Raw genomic sequence first — 13,834 nt, 5'->3', positions numbered from 1 at the left:
CCAGTCTTTACCCAGAGCAGAATATATGCATACCTCCCTATAAATTCAAGAGAGCTTTCACCTAGACAAGGTGAAATTTAAATTCACAGATTTAAGGCCACTAAGTCCAATCAGAACAATTATAATACGGAATTAGTTTGATTTGGACAAAACAAATCATACGTTTAAAATTCGAAAGAGTTCATATTTTGAATTCTTCTTTAAAACAAAGTCCGTGTTTAGAATGTTTCGAACAAGCCCAAGTCCAATCCCCTATCTACCGTATATGAAAAAAATTTCCCTTCTTGACTAAGGTCATAACATTATTTCCCTAGGATCTATCTCTCTTACCTTGTAAAATCAGCACATTCATCAACCAAATTTGCACTAAAGTCCCATATATATAGATAGACAGATGGACAAGTGATAGGTAAAAAATTCTTCATGCTGTGCAGAGATATGGAGGCTCAGATAGATTTCAGATTCAGAATAAAAAAATGGGAAATGTTCAAAGATCTTTCCAAACATTAAAGTCAGTACTTGAGGCATTATAGTTAATAACATTGTCTTGACAACCTAAAAAGAAGATACTCCGAGTGGAATCAATGTTCACTAAAGCATGAGCTGTGTTAACTGGACTTGCAGCTACAGCAATCTCATCCCTTCCAATGGTCACTTCAGCATAACCATCATTTTCCCTACTGTTCTCCAACTGCATATATTCAAACATTTTGCAAGTCATGATTCATAAAGCCAGGGCGTGTGTGGATTGCTACTATCAATTTTTTCATAACAAAAAATCTTTGTTTTCTTATCATATTAAAGAAATTGATCATGTGCCACTTTTACACCCTCTTCAACCATTCATAAATCCCTCTTAATATAACTTTTTTAAATCAGATAATAATATAAAAATCATAATAATTCTATTTTAATTAAATTTTAAAACAAATAAACATTATTTATTTAAAATTTTCTTTTAATTACTTATTTTAAAAATAAGCACTTTTCAGATTATCTTAATAAACAAATCATGGATAAATTTGTTAGTGTTTTCTTAAAGTATTTCTTTAATAAGATAAAAATATTTCAGCTTTTTTATATGTTTGAATAAGTAATTTTCGTGCATTTTTTTTATATATAAAAAAGAAAATTCTATTTGCCTTTTAAATAAGTATTTCCTTTAAAAGTCACTTACTTCTTACACATTTACTTAAAGTTCAATCTTTTTAGTTATTCTGAACTTTGAGAGTAAAAATTAGAACATGCTACAAATAAAAGAAAATAAAATGGTGGAAATTGGTTTTTTAATTATAAGGATGAAAAAGAAAAGAATAAGGTTATTTTCTTTTGTTACAAGTGAGAATGTACAGGGAAAAAGACATGGAGCGAAGCATGATGATGATAATGATGAGGAAGAGCAGGTTGTTACCCTAAACCTGGTTGCAGCGCCCCAAATGAGGAAAGTCTCGTTACAATCGTGATGTCTGTGATTTCCTCTTCGCTTTCCAGGCCGAATTTCTCCCACGTGAAGCGACGAACACGTCACAGCTCCACCTGCACAACACAAAATAAATAACTCTTCAGAATCTCTGCCCATGGCGAACGAACGAAGAGCAACGAGAACGCCACGAAACGACGAGGTATTGGATTGGATGAAGAAAGTCACGATTGGAACCTGAAACGCCGGAATCGAGGGCGAGAGCGATAGGATCGAAGAGCCAGCCGCGGTTGTCCTTGGCGACGTGGGAAGAGTGGAACCTGACGAGGTTGGCGAGCGCGTCGCGGTGGGAGGAGTGAGGGGGAGTGCGGGAGACGTGCTGGGTGCGGAGTGAGATCCACGCGAGAAAGAGGAAGATGACGAGAAGGAAGGGGATGGGGTAGGGTCGCTGGATGAACCAGGTGATGATTGAGGGACGGATCTGTTGGGACGTCGTCGTTTGGGAGTTGTTTATGTAGCTCATTCTTCTCTGCGTCGCCATTGTGTTGCTGTTCCTCTCTCTTTCTCTCTCTCTCTCCACTCTCATCTCTCTCATTCTGCGATTTTCGAATTCGATTTGGAAATGAAAGTGGAAGAAGTTAACACTTGCTAGTGTTTTCTTGTGGATCAAATTTTCTGCTGTGTTGCTATTTTGCATAAAATAAAGTATTGGTGGAAAATCCTAACTGCTTAAGCATTAGTGTAAGAAAACTAAAGTATTTCTTTTTTGGATTTAAAACGTGCTAATAAAAGAGGATTGTCTATTTTAAAACTAGTATGACATGAATTAATTTCTATAAAATATAAAATATGGGTAATTGAAAATAGAAGTTTTTTTCTCTTATAAAATAATTATTAATATTAAAAGAAAAAGAAAACATAAATATTAGAGTAGGCAGTATTTAAAGGAGAAGCTAGGGGGACGCTGCTGCTATCACAAAGCGGAAACTGGAACAGTCGGATAAGAGGGTAAGGGCGGTGCAGTGCTTCCATCACACTATTCAAAACTCTCTCTCTTCTCGCTCTCTTTCTATATATACATATACATACCGTATTCTCTTCTCTTTACTCTTTAATTTCATCACAATCTTTCTTCCCTTCTTCTTCTTCACCGCAAATTACATTTTCACTGTTCGCCGCAAGGTTTATTATCTTCCGCAAATGATTATTTTGCCTTTTCGTGCCAGTATTCTAGAGACTATTGTTGTTATTTCGTGTTACATTTCGTAATTGTGCTGAATCTTTGGTTAATGATATCTGTTGTTTTAGCCGGTTAGGTTTTCATGGTGGGTTGTGGAATATGGACCAGAACACAATTGTTTTTAGGTTTTGAGTTTGTTTTTCTCTTTTCTATTGTTGTCTTTGTAGAACATCTTCGATGGCGTCCCAAATTATCCGTGAGTGGTCTGGAATCAATACATTCGCCCCTGCTACCCAGACTAAGTTGCTTGAGCTCTTGGGAAAACTTAAACAAGAGGTTTTGTTTTTATTTATCCTCTTAAATTATACCTTAGTTTCGTGGTTATTGTTTTTGTTTTACTGTTGTATACATGGTTGGTTGTTTATTTGTTTTCTGCCTGCGAATTTTGGGTTTGTTATGGTGTAGAATGTGAACTCCTTGACTATACTTGTGATGGGAAAAGGTGGTGTCGGAAAATCTTCAACTGTCAACTCCATCATTGGGGAAAGAGTGGTTTCGATCAGTCCTTTCCAGGTATGAGATGATACTTTCCTGTGATGGTCTTGGTTATGGTGTTGTTGTCAGACTATTATGTTTATGTGATGTTGTTCTTTTGTTGCAAAGTCGGAAGGGCCAAGACCCGTGATGGTATCACGATCAAGGGCTGGTTTTACATTGAACATTATTGACACTCCTGGTCTCATTGAAGGGGGATACATCAATGATATGGCACTTGATATTATAAAGCGGTATGTGCTTAATTGCTTGTTTATCATGTGAAGCTTTACCTGTAAACATGTATATGGTCTTAGAATTTTTTTTACTGTGTCTGCTCTTCTTCTACTTACCCCCGTTTTTTTTTTTCTTGTTTTGTGGGAATCTGTGTTTGTGTGAGTAGTTTTCTTCTGAACAAGACCATAGATGTGCTGCTTTATGTGGATCGCTTGGATGTGTATCGAGTGGACAACTTGGATAAATTAGTTGCCAAAGCTATAACAGATAGTTTTGGCAAAGGAATATGGAACAAGGCCATAGTAGCACTCACACATGCCCAGTTCTCTCCACCAGATGGATTGCCTTATGACGAGTTCTTCTCACAAAGATCTGAGGCTCTCTTGAGGGTTCTTAGGTCAGGTGCCAAGATAAAGAAAGAAGTCTTTCAGGTATTTATACCTGTAAATTGAATCTTATACTTCAAGAGCATCAACTTTTGTCAAAATTGTATGTAAGCATCAGAAGTCAAAGCATTTCGATTTTAGTGCTCTGTTCCTTGTATCGGCATATAGTTTTAAATCCCAAATGGTGGGGGCAGTGCAGCCAACCCCAAAACTGCTATAGTGGGATCTCAGACAGCAGGATCACTGCAAATTTCAAGATGGTAGTTATGAGCTGAATAAGATAAATTACAGCATGTAAAGGCTAACAAATTAAAATTACATGAAGTGAAAGATATTATCCATAATTAATAATCAAAACTAACTGTCTAAATCTAAAAGGAGAAGTCAATAATCATAAAAATCTATAAAATCAAATTAAGCCTCCAAGTAGATTTTGGCTTAACCTGTCTCAAGGGTAACCATTGAAGTATGAAAAAAAAAAAAAGACAGAACAGAACACACGAAGAACTGAGGGGTGAGCAGGTACAGCTGAATCAAGATTTAGGAAAAAATAAGGAAGGTTAGTGACCAGACTCGGAAAAGGTCATACCTTCTCAAGACTTTTTGTAAAAATTGAAAGAAGTCGAGGATGTGCAAACTATCAACATATTACAGTTTGTGCAGTACTAAAAAGTGTGTATATGTGACATCAAATACTTGGTTCTGGTGATTCATATTGAAATACATGACAGAACAGTGTGTGTTGTGTGTTTAAAGCTACAAACAACGTTTTGAAAGCTATTCTTATAAAAAAAGGGGGTGAAAGCATGAAAATAACCCCAAAAAGTTGTTGGATTAGGGGTAATGAGATGTTCACCCCCTTATTTCAGAACAGTGGCAGCCAGAATTGTGAATTGCAATGATTTTGGGCATGCCTGTGTTGTGGGTATGACAACACAACACATTAACCCTCAGGTGGTGTAATTTATGTATCTGTGACCAGTCACAGTGCAGCACTTTGATTTGATTGAAGCTATTGATAACCATAAATTGGAAGAAAAAGATTGGCCATTCAGTTGATCATGTTTTCCAAAGGCATTACCTTATCCAAGTTTTTGTTTACTTATGGTATAGTTAGCTTCATTGCTCCATTTATGACTCTTGACCAATTTATGTGTATGGCCATATTGGTACAGAACATGTTATAAAACCCATAAAACCCAGATTTGAACTGTCTGGATGGACTGTGGGTTAACCCAAACCTGGTTAGTTGAAAACTGGATTTGAAATTTTTGAATCGAACATGCATTGATAGATTGAACTAGTTCAATTTATTTAAGATTTTGCACCGAAAGAATAAATCTAGATTTTAACCTGGGAGATACATTGGTTGGGTAACCACAAAACTTTGTTTCTCTAAAAAATACATCTCCAACTATTTTAAATTTGATATGCATTTTTAAGCTTTAAGAATTGTACCAGGACCCATGATAAAAGGCGATGGACTTACCTGGCCATATGAGTATCAATTTCTCAGTATAGATTTTTCTTATTTAGTATGTAGTCCATATTATATTATTAGCATATTATAATATGTGTATATGGTAAAGGATGTGATGAATATTTAATATTAATTAATTGTATGTCAATAATCTATTGTGTTTAAAATATAATTTAGTAGTCTGTATGATATGATTCCAATAGCAAGATATAGGTGATTCTTTGACATTTTATGGAATCAACTTGAGCTGGAATATGATTAGGCACTTTTCTAGAATTGGATCAATGTTCTATCATTCAAGAACTCACCAAAACTTAAGTAACCAAGCCAAAACTCATATGGAAGTCCATTTCTTGTCGATTGAATCGGTTAAAAGGCATAAGAGTTCAAATGAACCGATTAAAATGCCTAAGAATTGAAATGCACCGAACAAAAGCAAGAAAGAAGGAAGATGAACCGATTATATTCAGCAAAGAAGAAGATGAGCCGAACAAATCATGAAATAAAGCTAAAGCACCGAATATAATTGCAAGGAAGAACCTAAAACATGTTTTAAGAGTTCATATGGACATAGGAGAAGAAAGGAATGGATGGAAAAGAGAGAAGACTTATGTGGTTGAAGAACTTGGTTGATGAACACGCCACTTGAAGTGTGAATGCTCCAAGATAAGTGTGAATTGCCGCCACTTGAGGAACCAAGGCACTCAAGATGAGACTAGGAAGAGGAGAAGGCAAGTTCTCACTCACTCAATCACCAATTTGGGAGAGTTTCATTACTTCAAAAATCAATTCTATTATTTGAAGGACCTAAGCCCTCCTTTTATAGGAGCAAGGGCCGGTCATGAAACTTACAAGGCTTGCACCTCAAGCTAACCAAAAGTCCCCTTTCATGCTACTCACTTCTAACGCCTATAGTGAGACATGAAGAGTCACCTTCTAGAAAATTCTAAACTAAAGCCTAAAGATGCTTTACAAAAGAGGTATCTAATGTTTCCCTCTAAGCACCTTCCTAAAAACTATATATATTTAAACATTCTACTTTTTATACAAAAGACACTATAAAAAGAGAAAACAATCTACCACTACTTCCTAATTCTTTAAACTTGCTTCTTGTAAGCTTTGAGGTAAGCTAATGTCTTCTTGAGCCTCTTCAACTTCGGCCTCTACCTCCTCTTGATCTTGATCTTCGGCCTCGACCTCTTCTTGATCTTGATCTCCATCACTGTATATAATTTTTACTTTATACACAACTGTTATTAGTTGTATTGTATACTTTACATAATATTATTTGTTTGTGGGATATGCACGAATTTATGGTTCCAGCTTAACCCTGGCTCAATTGCATCAGAACCCCAACCCCAACCCCAAAACCTTTTTCTTTACTGGTTCATAGGTTTGTCTGGTTTTAAAATATTGAGGCATAGCATAAACATAGCTGTCAATAGTGTTCTACAGTGGCACAGCAATGGAGATGCCAGACTGCTTTTATAGACTTCATGGTAAAGAGTTTTTGTGGCCTGTCTCAGTCAGATATTGGTCACTCCCAAAATTTGTGGTCATTGATGCCACTACTGTTGACAGAGGAAAATCCCTTCATTACCCAACGAGTGGTCATTTTTCTCTTTCTATATACAATTCAATCTTTTTTTCAGAGAAAGGGAGAGAGAGAGACCTACTCTGTTTCTATTGTGAAAACTTGAGAGTGAACATGAAACCAAACAGCAGCACCGGCAAAGAGCACCTTCATTTCCAACAAACCAACATCTCTGATTTCAGTTTCGGTTGATTCTAACTGTTACTCTTTTTCTGCCTTCATGTTCTCTCTCCAACAGAGATGTCTGTTCTGTTTATGGGACCGACACAGTTATTTCATTTTACTGTTCTATGATTTTTCCTTGTTTCTTCCCCTTGTCTTCCAAGTTATAGTGAGTTTTGACCTCATTACTGTTCTTTATGAATAGTATTCTGAAAACTGTCCAGCCATCATCTGGACAGAGCTGCAGGGCTCACTCTTATTCCACTTCACTCTTTCTTTCTCTGTTTTGCAAAAGATTGTGCAATTCAGGGGATGCATACATTATCCTTTATTCCTTATCTGTTTTACTCTCTTTCCCACTTTGGTTTTCAAAAATTGCGCAGTGCAGGGAATGCCTTCCAGTTTCTTTATCCCTTGACCTGTGTCATCAACTCGTATGAGTATTAGCTTAAGATTATGAACTTTTGTTATTAATAGTAAACTTTTTTAGGTATTTTTAGCATGTGTAGTATACAATTTTAACTTGTATTGTATTACATTGCCGCTTGACCTCTCTGTATAGTGTAGTTGCCCCTTTGGGTTTTTCTTGAGTGTAAGGTGAGTTAAATTTGGCTTGCTTTTTAGTTTATCCTGTCAATTGATATATCTGATTGAAGTTGAATATATGGAATTTCTAGGATACATTATCCTTTATGGAGCCCAGATAATTAATACAAGATAGGTATAGAATATGTCATGGACTTGGAGATACACGAAATTATTGATAATATATAAAACAATACAGTCTAGATATGCTAACACTTAACATTGTTATAGGAAAAAAATTACATCATTGAAAAATAATTGTAAAATTAAATTGTAGCGGTGCATGATTTGTTTCTCTGGTCAGTGAAGATAATGCTTAATTATTAATGGTATTACGAGACACAGTACTGAAGCAATGTGCGAGATACCCAAGCATACCAATTAATTAATTTTAAAGAAGAAAAATGAATAAAGCAACCAGGATTCGTAACTTATCCTTACTTTGTTATGAGACAGTACCCATTTTTAAGCTTTTATTTTATTTTATTATAAGCTCAAAACGGCGTCATCCTGAATGTTTATTTGATTGATATTCTGAGGATTGGGAGAGCGTCGTTTTGATGTATAAATTACCTTTCTTGTTGGGGTATAGACTTGTATATATGTTTCTTTCTTGCTGAGGTAAAAGTCCGGATTTTCTTTTTGTTTTCGTTCATTTTTTAATAATTTGAAATTCAAAAATTGTTATCTGATGCATTTTCTCGTGCACGTGTGTATAATAACTGATAATTACCATGCTTATTATATCTAACTTTCTTTTTAAAATTTTAGGCTGCTTCTATGCCTGTTGTTTTAGTTGAGAACAGTGGGAGATGCAACAAAAATGACAGCGATGAAAAGGTTGTATATTTGATTCCTTATTTATATCTTTTTAATTCATTTATCTTGCTTTGTCTGATTGAGAGAACGTATACTTGGTGTTAGGTTCTTCCAAATGGGACTGCTTGGATTCCCCATCTAGTCCAAACAATCACAGATATCGCGTTGAACAAAAGTGTGTCTATTCATGTTGACAAGAATTTGATTGAAGGGCCAAATCCGAATCAGAGAGGAAAATTATGGATTCCTCTGGTGTTTGCTCTCCAAGTAAGAGCACGTTGTGAACTTTGAGGCTTATTTGAAATTTATGAATTTCTTTTTCTTCTGTTTATTTTATTTTCCTCTCTGCAGTATTTCCTTGTCATGAAGCCAATAAAAGGACTGATCGAGAGGGACATTGCAAATGAGAGGAAGCCAGCATGGGAGAGACGCGATGCCGCATTTCGGAAGAGAGATTTTTATTAGCTGTGCACTCTGTGCCCATGAACTTCCATTCATCTTTAGCAGCTTCCTTTGCTTACAAATTTGTTTATTGTCTTTGTTTTTATCAGTGAACTTGGATGTTATACTGTAATTGCTAGTAGTCTGCGGCATAGGAATTTAATCAAGATTGAGAGGATTTCCTGTATGCTGGGAATTTATTTTGCTTTTTGCATGATTTTAGTAGTTAATGTCTAGTAAACTTAACTCTACATTTAACTACCATCGTTGATAGCTTGTCAGTAGAAGAAATTCGGGTGTTTCTTCCTATTTTCTGGAATGAAGTTTTTTACATGTTGGAATACTCAATTCATTCATGAATAGGAATTGATAGAAGAAATTTGTGGGGGCATAAACTGAGTTCCGAGCAACTTCAATAGTAAGGGTTGGTTTGCTTCACTTTGAGGGTTCAAATTGAAATTTTATGATGATATAACTAATTATTTTAAAATAAATATATTCACCAAATTTTAAGTTCAAGTTAAGCAATTAATTCTGTTATTTTTATTATTATTAAAATACATAATCTTACCAACTAGTTCTCAATTTTCACTAAACTTTTAGCTTTCACTAACATAGAAAATTGAATATTTTCATCTCTCTTCGTGAAAATGTATTAAATTAAAAAATGATCTAATGTATACAACTATTTTGATTTTCTTTTACAATTGAAAGTTTGGAAATTTATAGAAATTGGTTTGTATTGTTACCAAATTAAGAACTTTGGTATGAACACATGAATGAAATAAAATAGTAATAGTAAGGAAGGGTATAAAAGAAATACAATTATAGAAGATAAAATAAATATATTAATATTATTAGTCGGCCAGGTCACAGTCCACCAATGCAAGGAATCTTGTATTGAAGAGGGTTAAACGGCGTTGATGTCAAAGAGAAACGACGACAAACAAATACATCCAAAAAGCAGTGACACGTGACAGGCGCGTGGGACCCACCATCTTGGTTAACGACACCGTCCATTTAAAACGCCGCCGTCTGTTCAATTCAACGCTGGGATTCATAACGGGTCTCTCTCTGTTTCTCACAAATCCAATCATTTCCTCAAAGACAAAAAACAAAAAAAATCACACTCACAACACAAAGACCACCACCAATCCCCAATCTCTAACTTTTCCCCAGAAAATTTCCATTTTCTCCCTGAGATTCCCGCAAAATTTTACAACGCCTCTTTTGCCTCCGCCAATTCAATTCCTAGTCGTCTTCTCCAATTCCAATGCGTCCATTTTGAGCTGGAGAATGAGTTCTCCCAACTCTTCCCTTGTCAGTTTCCTTAGATCTCTCTTCAAACCCTCCACAATCTCCGCGTTCGACTTCTCTCGTCCAATTTTAAGTCTCGCTTAGGTAAATTCAATTAAGTTCCTTTGTTATTAGATTTGTAGTTTTGCAGTGAAGCCTTAAAGAGTTTTGGTGTCCATTAATTCACCTAAGGATATTTAATTTTTTTTCTCTTTAAATTTTAGTTAAAAGCGTTTTACTTGGGTTTTATCAATGTGAAGTCCATGGATGATGTGTAGGTTCTAGTTAAGGTTCTAAAGAACGATCCAAGACCGTGATTTTGGCCGCAGCATCAAGGTTTTGGGGTGTTCTAGACCAGGATAGCAATTTAAAACCTTAGTTATAGTATTTTGTGGAAGTACCAACAGGATGGATAAATTTTGATGATTTTATTTCGTTTCTCTTGCAAAATTCAGCTTAGAGTGGGCCAAATTTGATGATTCTGTTTTGTTCGTCTTCCAAAACTCATCAGTTCATTTTTTTTATGCTTTTTTTTTTCTTGTCAAATTGTAGTTCGTAGTATAACTATGTATCACGCAAAGAAGTTTTCGTCAGCTAGCATGGTGCCCTATAAATCTCAAGGTGGTGCTGAACAACTTGCAAATGTTGAGGTTTTGGGTGGATCTGCTGCCAAAAATGCCACACCTGCTGGAGGAAGTGGGAAGCAGCGTTTAAGGTGGACATCTGATCTTCATGACCGTTTTGTGGATGCCATTACACAACTTGGTGGACCAGATAGTGGGTATTTCTTTTCAATATTGAGATTAATACACTTTATGCACGGTTTTTTCCTTGGTAATTTATTATTGTCTTGCAAAAGCGTGTAGGAAAGAGAATGCAATATAGGAATTGCTTGTCCAATTATCAAGTATGTAATGTAACCTATTGAATTCTGTGATCAATTTATTCTTGTAACTGTTGAGATAATTGTTCATTTGGTGACTTGCATTCCAAGGTTGCATTTAGTTGCATACTCGTTGATAATACCATGCTTGGACTGCAGGAATTGAGTTCAATTTAATGTAGCCATTAAATGAGAGCTAATCCTTTTTTGAATTATAAATGACTAGGAAGTGCCAATATTCTTTTTAATGACTAGTTTTATTTTGCCTCAAATTTTTTAATGTTTTCAAAACTTCTTGAGAGAAGTGTTCAAGTGCCAATATTCTTTTTAAGAAAAAGTAGTCAGATCTGATTAAGCATTCTTTGTTGAAAAAATAACTAGCAATGGTGAGTCATGTTGGATTAACTCCCAGTGTTTCTTCTCTCTGTGGAATCCATTGTTTGACAGCAAATCTTGTTATTTGAAACTGCTGGTTTCTACGTTGTGTGCATGCAAGGCAGGCTGGTGACACATTTTCCAGAACTTGAATTTTACTATTTCGGTGGCTGATTATTTTTATTTGATCATGGAAAATACTAAACTTTTTCTTCTCCTTTTTGAGTTGGCTTTTACTTCTTTAACCTGATGATCTGCGGAAATTTAGTTATATTCCTGGAAACTTTTTAAATTTATTTTAATTATTCATGGCAGGAGCAACACCAAAAGGTGTCCTTAGAGTGATGGGTGTTCCTGGACTGACCATTTATCATGTTAAAAGCCATTTACAGGTATTGTTATATGGTTTAATAATTTAGGCATGTGCATGTAAAATGTCAACATTTATACTCAATTTGACATTGATCCTAATTCATCTTTGATGATATCATTTTATGTAGAAATATCGTCTTGCAAAGTACTTACCTGAATCACCAGCTGATGGTAAAGGTGTCTTGTTTTTTCTTATCCTTGCTTCCCTAAAGCAAATTAATTAGAATCTGTTGGGTTTTTAAAATATCGATTTTGATCTTTTAGACTCTAAAGATGAGAAGAGAAATTCTGGAGACAGCTTTTCTGGCGCAGATTCTTCACCGTGGGTATTCCAATGGTTTTCCTAAGATAATTTATTTATAATTCTTATTGTGCTTCCTCTTAATATTTTAATAAAACCTTTACGGCCTCCAGGGGAATGCCAATCAATGATGCCTTAAGAATGCAGATGGAGGTACAGAAACGTCTTCATGAGCAGCTCGAGGTTTGTTACCTATCTTAAATTTTTCCTAATTGTTGAAAGAGAACCCTATTTAGTCGACAACACTGTATGCTAAAAGAGCCAAAAAGCAACAAGCAATGATAATACATACTAATCTGTGAACTGGAAATAGAATAATGGGGTTAAGAATAACATTCAATAATTTACTCCTGTATGTCCCTGGTGATAGCATACATACAAATCCCTTGTGTTTAGAGTTCATACAACACACAAAAATGTTTTACAAGTATCTAATTTGGCTGTTGTATGTTAAACTTGGATACACTACTTCAGCCATCCTTATATATGTCATTTCCTTTTATTTTTTGTTGATTGAATGAAATTGGAACATGTGACATGTATCTTAAAAAGAAATGACTGAATAAACATTCATATATGATTGATGAGTGATCGGCCGAAATTTAACTTACTATGGAAAACTTCAGATGTTGCTTATAATTTTGAGAGATGAGTCCATTTTTAGCGCAATGGTTAAGATTTAATTTCGAATTACATTTTCTTCATTTGCCAAAACTTTTGGTACGGTCTGTAAGTACATTTGGGGTAAATAAAAAACACTGCTTAATTGTTTGGCCTGTATATTTTACGTAATTATTTGAAAAATGCCAATTATGTTTGTATCCGTGAATCATGCATCTTTTGCTGGCTGAGTGGACTTATCACATGTATCTATTAAATTTGTTTTCGGATGGAGAAGAATAATTATTTAGCCTCAGGACTTGCGTACATCGATAATAAGATAAATGCTACTTGTTAATTTTGTAGTACTGTACTTCTATGAGTAAGCATTTCTGGATATTGATAAAGCCTTTTATATTTTTCGATTATACACCAGGTTCAAAAGCAATTACAAATGAGAATTGAAGCACAGGGTAAATACTTACAAAAGATCATAGAGGAACAGCAGAAATTAGGTAGTACTTTAACAACCTCAGAAACACTTCCTTTGTCGCATGATAAGCACACTCATCCCCACTCGGAGGCTTCTGGATCTAGTGATGCCCTTGCAAGCCCTTTGTCTCCACATAAAAAACAGAGAATCGATGATGTCTTCACTGCTTCCCATGTAAGAAAGACTGAACAAAAGAATGACTGCAATGTTGGTCAATTGGATCCAAATTTGTATGATGATACTGGGTTTGGATTTGACTTGGAGACAAAAAAGGATGAACATAAGGAGAGTGGACAGTAAGAACTAGGTTCCTTTTGTAGGTTACGTGTGTTTTCATTGTAATCTGTAGTGTATTTTTCTGGTAGAAAATACAAATCATGCTTTGTATATATTTCCATGCAATCCATTTGTACATATTAATGTAGATATAGATGCATTCTTCTCCTGTTGTGAGAGTCATAAAGAATGCACTCTCCACCCAACAGAAATGCTGTGTGGTCATGGATGATGAATGTTGGGTGCAGGATACTTGTCGATGTTCAGGTTGCTATGGTCCAAGCCCGAATCAAATAGCTGGAGAGACATTGTTTGATCCTTGTAGCGGACCTAATCATGGAAGATAGCGCTTGGTTCTTCTTGATGGAAATAGTAATGACAAGCTTCCCTTTTATATTAA

General features: G+C 35.2%; 3 protein-coding genes across 11 annotated transcripts; 2 read left to right on the top strand and 1 right to left on the bottom strand.

The window, feature by feature from the left end:
* Positions 1 to 427: 427 nt before the first annotated feature.
* On the bottom strand, positions 428 to 2,117 carry LOC137813761 (RmlC-type cupin). The gene is made up of 3 exons (XM_068616181.2): positions 1,658 to 2,117; positions 1,412 to 1,536; positions 428 to 691 (listed from the first exon to the last, which is right to left on the bottom strand). Exons 1-3 carry the CDS (start codon positions 2,115 to 2,117, stop codon positions 488 to 490), a joined length of 789 nt encoding a protein of 262 aa, XP_068472282.1. The 3' UTR covers positions 428 to 487.
* A 128-nt stretch (positions 2,118 to 2,245) lies between these two features.
* Positions 2,246 to 9,025, top strand: TOC34 (translocon at the outer envelope membrane of chloroplasts 34). Of its 2 annotated transcripts, none has more exons than XM_068616175.2 (8): positions 2,246 to 2,428; positions 2,828 to 2,936; positions 3,066 to 3,173; positions 3,264 to 3,388; positions 3,538 to 3,802; positions 8,350 to 8,418; positions 8,503 to 8,664; positions 8,749 to 9,025. In XM_068616175.2, exons 2-8 carry the CDS (start codon positions 2,838 to 2,840, stop codon positions 8,860 to 8,862), a joined length of 942 nt encoding a protein of 313 aa, XP_068472276.1. In that variant the 5' UTR covers positions 2,246 to 2,428; positions 2,828 to 2,837; the 3' UTR covers positions 8,863 to 9,025. The 2 variants fall into 2 exon arrangements, with proteins under 2 accessions (XP_068472276.1, XP_068472277.1); XM_068616176.2 differs by having other exon boundaries at positions 2,390 to 2,602.
* Positions 9,026 to 9,884: 859 nt separating this feature from the next.
* On the top strand, positions 9,885 to 13,834 carry LOC137813760 (myb family transcription factor PHL7). Of its 8 annotated transcripts, none has more exons than XM_068616178.1 (7): positions 9,885 to 10,239; positions 10,687 to 10,911; positions 11,708 to 11,784; positions 11,893 to 11,935; positions 12,029 to 12,086; positions 12,179 to 12,248; positions 13,102 to 13,834. In XM_068616178.1, the coding sequence occupies exons 2-7, from the start codon at positions 10,701 to 10,703 to the stop codon at positions 13,456 to 13,458; spliced, it is 816 nt and encodes a 271-aa protein (XP_068472279.1). In that variant the 5' UTR covers positions 9,885 to 10,239; positions 10,687 to 10,700; the 3' UTR covers positions 13,459 to 13,834. The 8 variants fall into 8 exon arrangements, with proteins under 8 accessions (XP_068472279.1, XP_068472278.1, XP_090157280.1 ...); XM_068616177.1 differs by having other exon boundaries at positions 11,893 to 11,941; XM_090301154.1 differs by having other exon boundaries at positions 9,888 to 10,239; positions 12,029 to 12,090.

This window comes from Phaseolus vulgaris, chromosome 1 (assembly GCF_051622355.1).
Source record: "Phaseolus vulgaris cultivar YP4 chromosome 1, ASM5162235v1, whole genome shotgun sequence".
NCBI lineage: Eukaryota > Viridiplantae > Streptophyta > Magnoliopsida > Fabales > Fabaceae > Phaseolus > Phaseolus vulgaris.
This window is presented reverse-complemented; position numbering and strand designations above follow the sequence as displayed.

Coding starts and splice junctions, on each gene's coding strand:
- LOC137813761 (XM_068616181.2), bottom strand. CDS start 2,117: ATGCAAAATAGCAACACAGCAGAAAATTTGATCCACAAGAAAACACTA. Junction 1,537..1,657: donor CCTCGATTCCGGCGTTTCAG/GTTCCAATCGTG, acceptor TGTGTTGTGCAG/GTGGAGCTGTGACGTGTTCG. Junction 692..1,411: donor GCGCTGCAACCAGGTTTAGG/GTAACAACCTGC, acceptor GAATATATGCAG/TTGGAGAACAGTAGGGAAAA.
- TOC34 (XM_068616175.2), top strand. CDS start 2,838: ATGGCGTCCCAAATTATCCGTGAGTGGTCTGGAATCAATACATTCGCC. Junction 3,803..8,349: donor TAAAGAAAGAAGTCTTTCAG/GTATTTATACCT, acceptor TTAAAATTTTAG/GCTGCTTCTATGCCTGTTGT. Junction 8,419..8,502: donor AAAATGACAGCGATGAAAAG/GTTGTATATTTG, acceptor ACTTGGTGTTAG/GTTCTTCCAAATGGGACTGC.
- LOC137813760 (XM_068616177.1), top strand. CDS start 10,701: ATGTATCACGCAAAGAAGTTTTCGTCAGCTAGCATGGTGCCCTATAAA. Junction 11,785..11,892: donor ATGTTAAAAGCCATTTACAG/GTATTGTTATAT, acceptor CATTTTATGTAG/AAATATCGTCTTGCAAAGTA. Junction 12,249..13,101: donor GTCTTCATGAGCAGCTCGAG/GTTTGTTACCTA, acceptor ATTATACACCAG/GTTCAAAAGCAATTACAAAT.